The sequence below is a fragment of the Botryllus schlosseri genome, chromosome 6 (assembly GCF_051294905.1).
Source record: "Botryllus schlosseri isolate E-star chromosome 6, Bs_hap1, whole genome shotgun sequence".
Classification (NCBI taxonomy): domain Eukaryota; kingdom Metazoa; phylum Chordata; class Ascidiacea; order Stolidobranchia; family Styelidae; genus Botryllus; species Botryllus schlosseri.
The window spans coordinates 23,407,665-23,422,338 of NC_137241.1; the positions used below are offsets into that span (position 1 = coordinate 23,407,665).

At 41.1% G+C, this 14,674-nt stretch overlaps 3 protein-coding genes across 3 annotated transcripts in view; 2 read left to right on the top strand and 1 right to left on the bottom strand.

Annotated features, from left to right (window-relative positions):
* The window catches only part of LOC145440404 (rab proteins geranylgeranyltransferase component A 1-like), a 266,120-nt gene that overhangs the window by 168,583 nt on the left and 82,863 nt on the right, over positions 1-14,674 (bottom strand). The gene's annotated exons all lie outside the window — the stretch shown is intronic.
* Positions 1-14,674, top strand: part of LOC145440427 (dickkopf-related protein 3-like) — an 83,826-nt gene that overhangs the window by 3,366 nt on the left and 65,786 nt on the right. The window lies entirely within an intron of this gene.
* Positions 642-10,814, top strand: LOC145440400 (carboxypeptidase N catalytic chain-like). Its single transcript, XM_080318004.1, has 15 exons — positions 642-1,559; positions 1,844-1,961; positions 2,820-2,916; positions 3,097-3,206; positions 4,300-4,412; positions 4,512-4,618; positions 4,680-4,847; positions 6,218-6,370; positions 6,433-6,597; positions 6,891-7,097; positions 7,193-7,295; positions 7,353-7,492; positions 9,730-9,829; positions 9,894-10,006; positions 10,063-10,814. Exons 1-15 carry the CDS (start codon positions 1,454-1,456, stop codon positions 10,582-10,584), a joined length of 2,322 nt encoding a protein of 773 aa, XP_080174130.1. The 5' UTR covers positions 642-1,453; the 3' UTR covers positions 10,585-10,814.

Genomic DNA, 14,674 nt, shown 5'->3' on the forward strand with positions numbered 1-14,674 from the left:
GGCGTTTGGTTGTATTGGCAATACGACGTATTATACACAAGACAGTCAGACGGTGTATATGACAGATGGCGCATAGTTCAGGGTTATAGAATATCTGGATCGGACGATGTGGGTTGAAATTCCTGCAGACATATCAACTACGCTAATCAATTTAGTCGCCTGATTATTGTGACCAGGGCGAGGCAAAAATCGAGTGCACGATTGATTCGATTTCAAGTCTAGGATTAAGCTTGGAGTCGATTCTGCATCACTTACTATGTATGACGCCATAATCCATAAAAGTAATGAGTTATAATGCAGTGGTTACAGTGGATATCGCCCCGCAGTGGCCGATTTTGAGAAACTAGGGGCGGCTAGGAGGCGAAAATGTTAGAATGTCCAGCGAGATATATTTAATTAACACGGCCAAAATATGCACGTGAAGACGGCTTATTATGCATATGACGAGAAAAAAGGCTCGACACAACGGAGAGTAATAGACGCGGAAACCGGTTTTTCGCGCACATATCCGGAAAAATGACCCTTGGTTTTAGTCAATGCACCAGCGATCAGAGTTAGTAGGATAAATTTCCTATTTATATTTCCTCTTTTTTGGATTCTAAAATTTGTGGGGGGGGGGCGAAAATTTAGGTCGAGCTTGATAAGGGGGCGAGAAGTCGAAAAAGGTTGGGAATCACTGTTCTACTATGTGCCTTTTGCGGTCACCCAGAAAGTTATGCCATTCACACTTCATCAAACTAAATTTTGTGTTTATTGACCATGACCAATGACCATTTGATCGCACGTCGTGTGGTGGCGCGTCGCGTGGTGAGTGTGGATCATCACTACTCCCCGAGGCTTGTGCAACATGTTTTGACGACGGTTTCGAGGCTATCACGTTGAGAAGAAAGCATCGCAACTATAGTTGTCGTTGATCAAGTAACTCATATAGTGCGAAGGGCGAAGAAGTTCGGTACTAGAAAATATCTAATGTTACTAATGTCTAATGCTACTATTTGACTCGAATCATTACAATTTATGCTCGATTCGGATTCGAGTCGACCAACTCGAATCATTGTGCCGAGCCCTAGTTTTAAAATGTATAGATCTCGTTTCGCTCTATTCTTTCCTATTCCTTCTCGCGTCGTCCGTGGCTAACATGGCCATATACCATGCATGTCAATATAGCGGTAGATTATAACGAAGAAATATACGGTACGGAACTGACAGCAATATTAATTTAATATACTTACAAATCGAGAGTTGCTAATTGACCTACAATTACATTCGTCGTGACCACGATAAAACGATATTCCGCTAATATAAACTCGTTACGAAATCCATGAAAGCTGCCGCTCTAGCGGTCACACAAATTGATAGCACGTTCCATAGCTTATCTATTTACTAACTTGATAGGATCATTCATCATCAGAGAAGTGAAACTATTTACAAGTTCGCAATAAAACTGCAGGGTATGGGCTGCTGGATTCGTATTTGTGTTCTGATCTATCTGTTAGACGTGTGTCGAGGCGATGGGGATCACAGATATACGAGGTCAGAGCCCATCGCGCCGAATTCTGGTGAGTTGCTTACAGATAAAATGTGATGCGTGTTTGATGCACGGAATCGGGCCTTGGTGAGAGAATTGTTGGACAAACAGGCCTGATATGATTTCAATTTGCGTTATTTCAATGTATGTTTAATTGTGCAAATGCGCAATAGTAACGTCACTTTTATCGAGTTTTTGGAATTTACGTATCAACAAGTTTGAAATGAAACATTATATATCGAGTTATTGAGTGATATTAGAGTTTTACTGTGCGCGCGTGTAATGTACATAGGGCGATACTTTTTTCTATTTCAGGTGAATGTGAAAAGGTGACTCTACCTCTATGCCGGGCAGTTACTAGGTCTTGGACGAATTTCCCGAACACTCTCGGGCATAGAAATCAGAAACAGATCGCGAATAGCTCTGCGTATAGGTAATGAAGAAATAATACACGCTCGATATCCAATATCCGCTGACCTCACGGGTCGATCGAAAATTGTGCTCGAGGACATCATTTCGTGTAGGGCTATTTGCCCAAATGATGTAACACGGAATAAGTAGGTCACTTCGTACTAAGTTCAAAACAGCGATAACGAGCAACTATAATTTCTCGGCAATGTACATGGTACATTATACGATTGTACTTTGTATGCCGGAGCAGGATAATACTCGCGAGGACAACCCCTACTGACTTTCGAATTGTTGGTCGTTTATCCGATAAATAATTGTCTGTGTGTTTGTACCATAAATAGCGATGTTCGATTACATTAATTGCTTCTCGCCATATATAGGCATGGATAGGGTGCAGTGCACAGTGGATAGACGACCGAGACTATATAGTAGAGTGGTCCTGGTCTGGTCAAACGGAAGATATATAACACTGCAAAGGAAGGGGTTTATGAATAACGGAATCTTGATTATCGTCTCTGAAACAAAATTGACAACATGTAGCAAAGTAGATTCCTGCCGATCAATTCATTCATTCACCCAATCATTCAAGGAAACGAGAGTTTTCAAGAAAATGATTTACAAGCGAGACAGATGCAGATGCAGATGAACAGCCGCAGACCTACTAAGTAGGCTAATTATGAGAAAAAAAGAAATTAAACAAATTTTAGCTAAAAATAAAGATATATCGGTCGGAAGATTAAATTGAACTAATTAAATTGTATCCACATACATTACTTATCATGAGCATTGAGTATAAGAGGTATTAGGGTTCATGTGTACGAAATCTGGAAATTTTAAGCAAGTGATATAACACAATATAATCGATTTCACTTCAATGCAGATACTTGAAAGAGATATCATCGCGATTTCAGGGCGGGGATACAATGAATGCAACCATACACCGCCAAGCTGAACTAATTCAACGATGTGAACTACAGGTCAGTAGCGGAAAAGTTACTTTATGTGCTATTCTATTCGCCAGCACGAAGTGATTACAGCCAACTATACAGGTGCGATTCATCTTAAAAAGTCTAGTACATAATGTTATTGGCCTACTCTGATCTGAAAATCTCAAAAACTAATCGTCTTCACGTTGACCAAAATTACATTTTTTCCAGATACATCAAGTTGCTTGCTCTCACATGTTTCCGAAATGTGTCTACCTTGACAAAATTCACGTAACATCCCTTCCAACATGCCAATCGGTGTGCACGGAAGTACGGAATAGGTAAGTTGAGACTTGGAGGGATATGAATGACGAAACAGGAGCTATGATGAAAGGAAGTCATGAGAAATATCTATATTCCTAATTGAAATTGTATCCCTCAAAATTCTAGCGCCGCGCATGGTATACCTACATCGCCTGCGTATTATAATTATTGGTGGTCAAAGAAGTCAGCGTGGGTACTCAAGTAGATGTGAATTTCTGATCAATTACAAGTATAGAAGTAGATATATTCAAGATATTTCAATACTTCATGTGGAAGTGACGGCTTGTGAAATAGTAAAGCAAGTACCAACTAAATTTGGTCGAGGGGCTCGCATACTTTTAGCCATAAATGAGAGATACTATACTTTAGGAATTACAGGCGTATTTTCACGTTTACCCTGATACAGAGGCTATTTCACCCGCAGTTGCAATGGCAACTTTCACTACTAAAGAAATGCATGCATGTACCAAAACCACTTTGTACTTTGCAAATTTGTGAGTAGTTTTTCCTAAAAACAATCTAGTAGACGTAGAAGCCGTTTAAAAACAGAAGGAATTGAGATGTATAGCGCAAGAACTTAACCTACCTGTAGGAAGTTGATAAAACGTAGAGAGAGATAGTCTCCATTTTCATCCAACCGAAATACGTAATAAACAGACAGCAATAATGGTGGTACAGAAAATTCGCATGTACACTGTATAGCATTCGTTATCATATAGGAGTGATCGATACGACCTTGGAGGCCAACTAGTCTGATCACACCCGCGCCAAACAGGTACACTTGTCTCTACACAGTCTCGAGTACTTTAGTTCTTGAGTACTTGAGTAATCCAAAAAAGTAGAAGTACTTCCTTACTGACCGCCTCCGATTATAGTGCTCAAATACAATTTAGAACATGTTGATGTAATTATTTGACACAGTATGGCCTTTGCCCGTTCCGTGGGCATTTTGGAGTCTTATGATGTACACTGCGTCACAATGAATCCATGACGTAGCGTCATTGTTTATCAACCGACCCGTGTTACATAAGACCGTGCAGTGTGCTCTGTGCCCAACAATGTGTACGTTTTCAAGCCATGCGAAACTGGACTATATTTTGTCTGTATCAGGTGTGCGGGTGTGCTCGTTAGTCGCGGACTTGAATGGCCAGAATTTCTGGATTGTGAGTCATGGGTACAATGTCACCTGCCATCGGTATGCAGACACAGTGACGTGATTTTGGGTAAGTCAAGTATATTGACCATTGTATTTCTAATAGAATGCGAACTTCACGTGATAGCCATCTAGCCTACTATCATAGGCTCCCATTCTACTGTAATAGGCTCTCATTCGAGATCCGGCAGTGCAAACCTTCCTCCGAAAGTACCACGAAAGCGTCAAATTCCGCGGGTCGAGTTCAAGCACCATACCGAACGTGAAGCGAGGAAAGTAAGCCATGAATATATTTCAAACAGGATATGGGTCTGAATATTATGCATTCGGTTACCAGGCAATGATAAGAATCACGAGGCATTGTCCAGAGATAACGAGACTATACACTGTCGGTCGATCTGCAAAGAAAAGGCCTTTGTACGTTTTGGAGATTTCGGACAATCCTGGCCTACACGAACCTCTGGAGCCCGAAGTGAAATACATTGGCGCAATACATGGTAATGAGGTAAAAGAAAGCAGTAACTTGTGCGCTGGACTGCCCATTTTCACCACTGGATTGGTATAAGCACGTCAGTTCACACTGACACCCAATGGTCCCAATGGAGAAACGATACTGAGCCGCTGGTCATCGTGTGGATGTAATATTAACCATGTTTGGGATTATGGCTGACCTTTGACTTGTTAGCCGGTAGCGCCAACAGGATATCAGAACAATATTACAAGGATCCAGCACGCGTATATTCGTATAGAACAGGGGTTTCTAGCACTCGATCCGCCACGACTCACGATAAGGTTCTGCCAAACTGTCTTACGTCAGGGGTGGGCAAACGTTTTAGCTCTCGGGCCGCATTCAACATTTGAATCCATTCGGGGACCGCACTACATAAAATGAGGATACTAAGCCAAAATTCAACATCGTTATTTGATTATATTTTTGACCGACGCCATCGAAATAATTTATATGTATTTGTATATTTAAAACAAACCAAACATTGATTTGATGACAACGTACACGTGGATGAAAGTAGGCTGTCACGATTCTTAGAACTGGATGTAAATTTGAGTCTGTGAGCGTCGATCTGTTGATAAATTTGCCGACTGTACTTTCGGTTTAACACCAGGACACACAATGCGGACAGCATCATAGCCATGTTACATTTAATACGCTTCTAGCCCTATACCATATATAAATATGAAATACTTCTGCACACACAAAGAACGGATATATCGTTATCGAGCATACTCGCGAATCTATACAGCACAGTCATTTACGTTTCACTTTCTGTGATGTTAAGCAATTTAAACTTTTTAAAATGCATGTGCCTCGAGGTCGCGGGCTATCGCGCCATCAATGAAATAAAGAAAATACGATGGTATAAGAATGAAACTTATCATTATCATGTTGAAATATATTAGGAAAAGTTTACTAAGTACCACTGTAATTTGATTTCTAGTACGCATTTTATCAATATTTTTTGAGGCTTTCGTGCGGGCCGCACAAACGGTGCCAAACATGGACTTACCTATTCCCCTCAATATTCAAAAGTATTTTGAATCTGTCGCACGATATTTTCGACCAAAGTTATGAAATTTGAATTTATTTTGTTACCCGCTTTGCGCAATGTTTTATCCACGCATTTTAATTTTTACATATGCGGAATGTCGAATGTCTATATAGGGGCATACTCATTTTTCTTGACCAAGTATAGGTTCTTTTGATAATTCGGGAGTTCGGACAACACTGGTCTAGGTCCGCGTCGTTATCTGAGCTCTAAAATTGGCCAGTCACCTAGTTTGAGTTTGAGACCTCTGGTATAGATATGGTATTGATGTGTGCGGGGGATACCGTAATCTGACCTCTTATCAATATTTCAGGTTTTAGGGCGAGAGCTACTGATGCAGTTGATGCAGTACATGTGTAGAGAATGGCTGCTTGGTAACGAGAGGATAAGGTGGATGATCAAAAACACTCGTATTCATTTAATGCCTACAATGAACCCCGATGGCTATAATATTGCTGCTAAACAGGTTGATGACTAATATACAGGCAATCTTTACTATCGATATTAAGTCTCATTTTTACGTTGAAGGGCCCGGAGAGAAATGGCTGGCTCGTGGGAAGAAACAATATATGGGGTTATGACCTGAACAGACAGTTTCCAGATTTAACGAGGATAATGTATCATAATGAGGCCACATTCGGGCCAAACCATCACCTGAAAATACCGCCAAGGTATTGGAGAGAGCATAAGATGGTATGCTATGATTTTAAACGTCACATAAGTCCTATCCCTTGCAACGGATCAAGAATTTTGTGTATTACGATATTACACATGCACATATTCAACTTGAAACAAGTGGTTCTCAGTTGATCCATGATAAACCGACACCTACCGATGTATTTTGCTGTCATCAACACGGGAACGCGTATACGCAATACCTGTGGGAGTTCGGGCAACTGGACGAATAATATGACGAACCCAAATGGCGCACCAGTCTCCATTGCGACAAGTTGTTTTACGCATGGATATCTGTTTCGTATCAACAGGTCGTCTTTCCTGAAATACACAGTGTCATTCGGTGGGTGAGAAATTACGATTTCGTTCTCTCAGCACAACTCCACGGCGGCGAGCTCGTAGCTAATTATCCGTATGATTTGCGACGGAGGAACGAACGGTATTACCTCTCTCCGGAGCAGTATTCCAAATCGCCTGATGACGACCTGTTTATTCACCTTGCATCCACATATGCCAAGGTGGGGACTGTCATCTGATATATGTCGACAGCAAACATCATGGGGCCTTCAATAAATATCGTATTTGTGACGTCGACCATTGAACTTTTTCGTAGAACCACCGCACGATGGCTAGTTCCGAACTCAATAATTGCGACGATGAATTCGGAAGAAAGGGTGGAATTACTAACGGTGCTGCTTGGTATAGCGTGAGCGGAGGTATTGTAATTTGAAGTATATGTTCGTGAATATACCGACAATTGACTTCATTATTAGGAATGCAAGATTTCAACTACCTTCATAGCAATTGCTTCGAGATTCTGGTTGAACTGAGCTGCCAAAAGTTTCTTTCCGCATCGCAATTGCCCGATGAATGGAACAACAACAAAGAGGCATTGCTAAAGTATATTGAACAGGTAAACAAAACATTGCAGATAAAGAAAGTAAAATATACGTTGCCACGTACTCAAAATCAAGGCATGCTTAGTATGTATCGATTCAACCGATTTCCAGTAAACTTGGCCCGCGGTCAATTCGGCCGTCGGTAAATTCGGCCCGCGGTCAATTCGGCCGTCGGTAAATTCGTCCCTCGGTTAATTCGGTCAGGGCCAGGGTAACAATAACAGTTACAATAACATTACCTAACCTTAACCCTAATCCTAATCCTAATCCTAACCCTACCCCTAACCTCCAAATCACTCGATAATAATATAATTATGTAATATAATTCACATTATTAGTTGGTAATACAATTTTACACAAAATTCTCCGAGGGCCGAACTTACCGATTGAATTCGGCCCCCTAAATATCCCCGTTATCTCCCGTGCCTGTGTGATATACGCATACCCTGACCTCCAAATCACTCGATAATAATATAATTCACATTATTAGTTGGTAATACAATTTGACACAAAATTCTCCAAGTAAATTCTCCGAGTAAATTCGGCCCTCCGTAAATTCGGTCCCCGTGAATATCCGCGCTATCTCCCGCGATTACGCGATCTACGCATGCCCTGACATCCAAATCACTTAATAATAGTATAATTATGTAATTAATTCATGTTAACGGTTGGTAATACATTTTAATACAATATTCTCGGAGAGCCGAATTTACTGATGGTATGGCCCGAATTTACTGATGGTATGGGCCGAATTTACTTGGCCGAATTTACCGCGGGCCGAGTTTACTGGCAACCGATTCGACCACAAGGGACCATCTGTTTTTCAAACTGTTATATTGTGACGTCACCAATAAAAATGACGCGGCAAGACCGCAAGTACACCTTTTATCCCTTAGCTATGCTGTATGCACCAAATTGCACCATATGCGGCAATAGTAAAAGTGTATGTGTTGCAGTCTCTTTGTCCTCGTGCATAGGTCTCGACACACAGCAGGGATATAGTAACGGTGTTTAGCGTATTCGATAGGTTTATATGTGTCGCACCGTAGTTGAGCTCAATTTGAAATTCAGGGCAGCATAGTTCGTTTATAGTCGTATGCAATATATCAGTGACGTGCGGTGAGGTTCATGGCTGATGAGACACAGACCCCCCCCTCGCACACACACATACCCAAATACGTAAAATACCTGTTAAAGATACGCAAATATGTGAATAACAACAGCAGTAACAGAAAGCAGATGAACGAGTTGAGTTAATAACCTGAAAGGTTATTTGATTGAGTTGTTTCTTGTCACATTAGCCATCTTCACAGCTCACACGCAGGCTATCTAGGCTGCCCCTCGCCATCTGATCCGCGTGAGCGGTGTCTGTGTCTGACAAAAGCCTAGAAGTGGGCCGTACTACAAGTCGGCAGATATGAAATCATAACATAGAATATCGGCCTGGTTTAAATGACTATTTTAGTCGAAATACATTATTAATTCCACAAACAACAACAGCAACAATTTCGCAGACTATGTAAGTAGCTGTTACTTACCACAATTTAAGCTAGGTATGGATGAAAAATACATTACTGCTAAATCAGTAAGGGAACGTTTTTGCTCCGCATTACGAATTGGCCGTGGCAACTCGAGAATTCATACAACACTGTCAGTTTCCAAAATCTATAGCACGCATCACTGTGCTGCGATTATCCAATTGTTGGCGAATAGTGAGTGAGGCAGATTCGTATGTGCGTCACCTGGCTATTGTTTCTCTGCGCTGTCATTGTATGTAATAATATAGAATTTTACATTCCTTGGCAAATTCGAGGGGTTCTGGTGCTCTGACATTGGTAATATTCGTGCAGTGCAACAATGGCATTTGATTGATGCCAGTTATGATAAATTCAGAGCTGTTTATGATGAATTGCATTTTCCCATAGGTGAGGCACGACTCGTCGGGGCCTCGCCTCTCCTTTCGCGCTGTATTTTTGAACAATAAATTTGGAAATTGGTGATATTGGGTGAAAACATATTCAAATTTAGGTATTCATAAACATCGTCAGAAAATATCAACAATAATCATTGAAGGTTTTCACAATGCTCTTTTACGCGCCCTGACGACAGGTGAGGCACAGCCTCACTTCCGTCCTCTGACCGCACGTCACTGCAATGTAATAGCCTACACTACATGAATGCACTACTCGTTTCGAATCGGCCACGTAATGGTTAGGAGCAAAACAGCATTTTTAACTGTTGATGTTTTCAGGCACATATCGGAATAAAAGGATTTGTTAGGTATTCTAATGGCGAACCAGTAAAAAATGCTATTATACGTGTACACGGGATACAACACGATCTAACGACTAGTGAGTGGGTCAACGAAACTTGCTTTCAATTCTAACATATATGAGATTGCTTTTCCGTGTTCAGACGAAAACGGTGAGTATTGGCGAATGCTGCTTCCTGGAAAATATGTCATCACCGCCAGCAAAGATAGTAAACGTGATACAAAGTGGATCCTTTTAAGCAACAAGGAGAGACAGGTTCGCTGATATTTACTAACTCTTTCATCACACAAAAATACATTTCGCGTCTTCAGGCCTCTCGTCACGACTTCGTGCTACAAAACGAGCCGGTGTATCCTCGCCCGTCTTCGACTACGCGGTCGATTACGGAATCACAACAGATCGCAAAAAATGCAGTTTCCACCGACGTTTCAACCGAAAGAAGCAGGGACATTGCTTCTGATCCCGATGAATCCGATTTCAACTCCCGATTCATTGACGGCAGCGGATTCGCAACATCTGGCGACTCGACATCGCAAACGCCCGAAAGAGAAGAAGCCAATACGACCACTCTAAACGATAACAACAGCAATCGGTTTGGACCACCGATTGGAGATGTTTCAGTTATTCACGAAATCACTCTCAATAACAATAACAATAACTCTCCCCAAGACAATAAAGAAGGTCAATCATCAGGAGGATATGACGTCGGTTTTAGTAAGGAGCGGGAACGAAAACCGGAAGTCATTGCAACACTGACGCCGTCTTTGTTGCAACAGGGAATGACTCATCCTATTTCCAGCGAGATTGTGGATGACGATGACGACGATGAGTAAAATGCCCCTGTTGTATAGGATATTCTAGAATTCATCGCGACGGCGGACTGGTGGTCTAGGAATTTTTCCGTTGCGCTATCGCGGAATAGTCTCGATGCGGGTAAAGTGAACTGACAGCTATGACATTCACGATAATCAACTAGAGCTATTTATTTCGATGTTGAAATCTGCAATCGAACATTTTATTGCACGCGCACCTCACTTCCAAATATATTGGAGAATTTCAATCACTAGTTTGACCTTGAGATTTGATGGTTGGTTCACCATGCTTCAATCACGACTGTTGGAACGTCGTCCATCATGCTCAACCCATCGGATACAGCTATAGATATCCACATGGATCCTATAGTGATAGTCCAGTATATAAGGTATAGGTAAAATTATCTGTTTTTACAGACGGAATCGTCAGGGGCATGTCCGGTTGGTCTCCATTATTTCTGGGAATGGTATTGGTAGCCTATGTATTAGGCTAGTTAAGGAGTGGCCAACCGTTTTGCTATTCACGGCCTCATTCCAGCGCACAGTCGTAATGAACTATCTGGACGCCAAATAGCCATGTTAAACTGTCCATGTCCATTTCCGGTGGACTCCGAAGTTAACTACTATTTCATATCGGCTGACTATACGCACCGAAATCGCTAGTGGTTTCTGGTTATGTTATGATAGTTACTGGGAAAACTTTTTCAGATTCACGAATGAATTTCGTCATTAATATTATTAGTTTCACATATTACTATCAAATATTTATCTTTTCTCAGCCCATGGGATCAGATTCGCCTGTAAAGTTAATGGAGGGAGTGTATTCGAAAATTTAAGGCAAGCCATAAATGATGATGGGTGGGCCAATTGTTATTGTCACTTTGTTGCATGCTGTTATTTCTTGACCTCCCATCAGAATTGGCGGTATAGTGGTAAGATATTGGAATCTCACAAACATACCAAAAGCAAATGTCTTTTGTGAAGAGCACACGATTCCAAATAGGTATTTCTATTTTCCTCCGCTGTTCGCATCTATGTGCTCTGGGGCTCAGATTGCAAATAGCGCTACTAAATTAAAATCGAAAAATGAAGTCACATTGAATCGCGCACAGTGCGACGAAAATTTCAAAATCAATTAAATCTTTCAAAGATTAAATAATCTCCCAAAAATTCGGGAGTCAATTCGTGAATTCAATTTTCATGTCGACGGCCGCCAACACTCATAGACCTACTAATTGAATTACGTGTCCACGGGCGCACAAATTTCCTTCTATGGCCGTAGAAGCATATTACGTGATTCAGAATCGAATCACTCAGGTACTCGATTTTGCCCAGCCCTACGCACAGCTTCAGTGTTGCCAGCCAACTCCTTCTGTTGAACATTCTCTGTCCATTCTTTGCAAGCTTCTTAGTAAGGACAGACACTTTCTAACCGAGAATGTAGGAAAATATATTTCGTTGTACTACGACAAATTTTAAATATTTCTACCATAATGCGTGACGATGTAACTACTGAAATTCTTCATGAGTCTAGACTTCGTTAAAATTAAGTTTTTTTCATGTAAAAATTTGTCAGTTTTTAAGTCAAAACAGTTTTTTAAGGCCAAACTACTTCGTAAGGACAAACAGTTCGAACCAGAAATGAAGATAAGTAGTGCAATTTTAACATTATGTGGGAAAACACCTAATATACATACATGAGTTCAAAATTTGGTTAAAATTAAGTTTTTTAAGGTAAAAAAATGTCAAAATTTTGATTTACTAGGTCAAAATCTTCCCTTTGTTAGGTAAATAAAAATCGTCCTAATCTTAAGGCAATTCACGGATCGAATCGCGGCAGTGGATGTACGATTTCTGGCAATCTTATAGCTGGCGTCCAGAGCGCAGAATTTCATGAAAATGGTCTTGATCGATAGCTAACGTACGTCGCACTGATTCCAGAAATAAAAAAAATCGGATCAGGACACAGGAACCAACCCGAAACTGTTTGCATTCGATAGTAGCCTAACATTGATAGACTGTTCGGTGCCGGCCGTCTTTCGGACTCGAACATAAGTTGAGACCAAAATGCGACGTTGCGATTCGCGAATTGCGCTATCAAAAGGAATCGGGCTAAAAGACCGGCCCTAAACTTGACGGAAAATTCCCATATTTTCTTCGAATCCGTTAATCTCGATGTTCTAGCGCAGAAACGGCGGGTGCCGACTAGGGCTTGGCATAATGATCCGAGTACTCGAATCTGAATCGAGTATTAATTTTAATGAGTCGAGTCGAGTAGCCAATAGTGAACTGTGGAAGACGATTGTTTCGAGTCCTGACATATTATACGCTTCTCGCCACTGAGAGTTGATTTATCAACGAGAATTATAGTTTCGATACTAATTTTCACTGTTGAAGCCTTGAAACCTTGATTGGCGGTATCGTAGCATACGAAACATATAGTACAAAGCGACGAAGGTTACTGGACGTAACGCATTTCCGAAGTCATGATTATCCCACAACATCGTCACCACGTGGAATGAAATCGGTATGGTCCGAAAAATACCAAAGTTTCATTTATAAGATGGATAACAGGCATTATATTCTTTGTGGTGGCATAAAAGGTACATATTTGAACTTTGACAGTTTTACATTCTGGTATGACGACATAATTGGTGACACTCGATTACTCGACTCGACTCGAAGCATATTACATGATTCAGTATCGAATCACTTAGGTACTCGATTTTGCCCATCCCTAGTGCCGACTGTCGCAATCCGACTGACTGTCGCAATCCGGCCTATAACCGCAGATGTGGGAGCGGGGCATCACGATTTTCGCAAACCGCTAAGAAGCGATGACGCGTGACCTCGATACGGCAGATTGCAATGGCACCACTGGTGGGGAACTTTTAGCTACAGTTCGAACACGGTAGATGATGATGGTGATGAAAATGGATGATGATGCTAAAAAAAATTCACATGTTCAACTTTAATTTGAGTCGACATCATACTTGGAGCGAAGTGCCCCTTCAAGTCGCAATGACAGAAAATCGATATTGAAATTACTCCGAAAAGAAACTATGATCATCACCTGCTCGAGGCGTGTTGCATCATTCACCAAATCGACGTATATTATTACCCATCATAATTCAGACGTCATTTGCCGAATCGATGCAGATGATCCGAGAGCTTTTTTCGTAGAATTATTGAATGACGCAGGTGGTCACGTGATGTTGTTTACGCCACTCAACTGAAAGAGTAAAATCGAGTCTTTCCAGAATCTAGATTTATGCTGTTGCGTTGTAGGGTATTGCTGGGTAGGGTTACCATACGTCCTCTTTTAAGAGGATTTGTCCTCTTCTTTGACTTTTTTGAAAGTGTCCTCGGAGGACGCCCTTTTGTCCTCTTTTTTGAGATTTTGTCCTCTTTTTTGAAAATTTAGTTAAGATTTAGAGGAAATTGCGAGTGATATGCCGTAAATTAGCACAGAAGTGACGCTCCGGCGGGTATTTCGGAGTGAAAAACGGTGAATTTTGCTCTGAGCGAAAAGATGACCTTTTTTTTTATTTTAGTCATCCACCTAGATATGTGGAGAGAAAAACGGTATTTTGAGCTCTGGGCGGATCGGTTTTGCAAGTCTCAAATTTCTGAAAAAGTGTCCTCTTTTTAGATTTCCAAAATATGGTAAGCCTATTGCTGGGCACATGATACAAATATAGCGCCATATCCTGTCACAGTATAGACCGGTTTACCTTAGTTATCTATAGTCTAAGACGGGGTATTGATTAAGAACGCGAGCTATAAGTTCTTCCTGCACGAAATTGATTGTCATACTGCCGGGTACGACCCGAAATAATTATATTGTATATACTTTACATCAAAGTGCGAACTCTATAGCAGTGATGACGGGGTACTAGAGTTGTGCGTTTAATATATCTCTTGATTCTCAATTGGATTGGTATCAGCTATCAGGAATCTCTCTGCCTCAGGTTCATATTTCTATTGATCTGCCGGCATATTTACAGAAAAGAATCATTACACCGTATTGTTGACTAGAGTTGCACGCTATCTTGAGGTTGTTGATAATGAAAGGACCAAGCATTGACGATTCCAGACACATCGTAAATCA

Coding starts and splice junctions, on each gene's coding strand:
- LOC145440400 (XM_080318004.1), top strand. CDS start 1,454: ATGGGCTGCTGGATTCGTATTTGTGTTCTGATCTATCTGTTAGACGTG. Junction 3,207..4,299: donor TGCACGGAAGTACGGAATAG/GTAAGTTGAGAC, acceptor TGTCTGTATCAG/GTGTGCGGGTGTGCTCGTTA. Junction 7,296..7,352: donor TTGGTATAGCGTGAGCGGAG/GTATTGTAATTT, acceptor CTTCATTATTAG/GAATGCAAGATTTCAACTAC.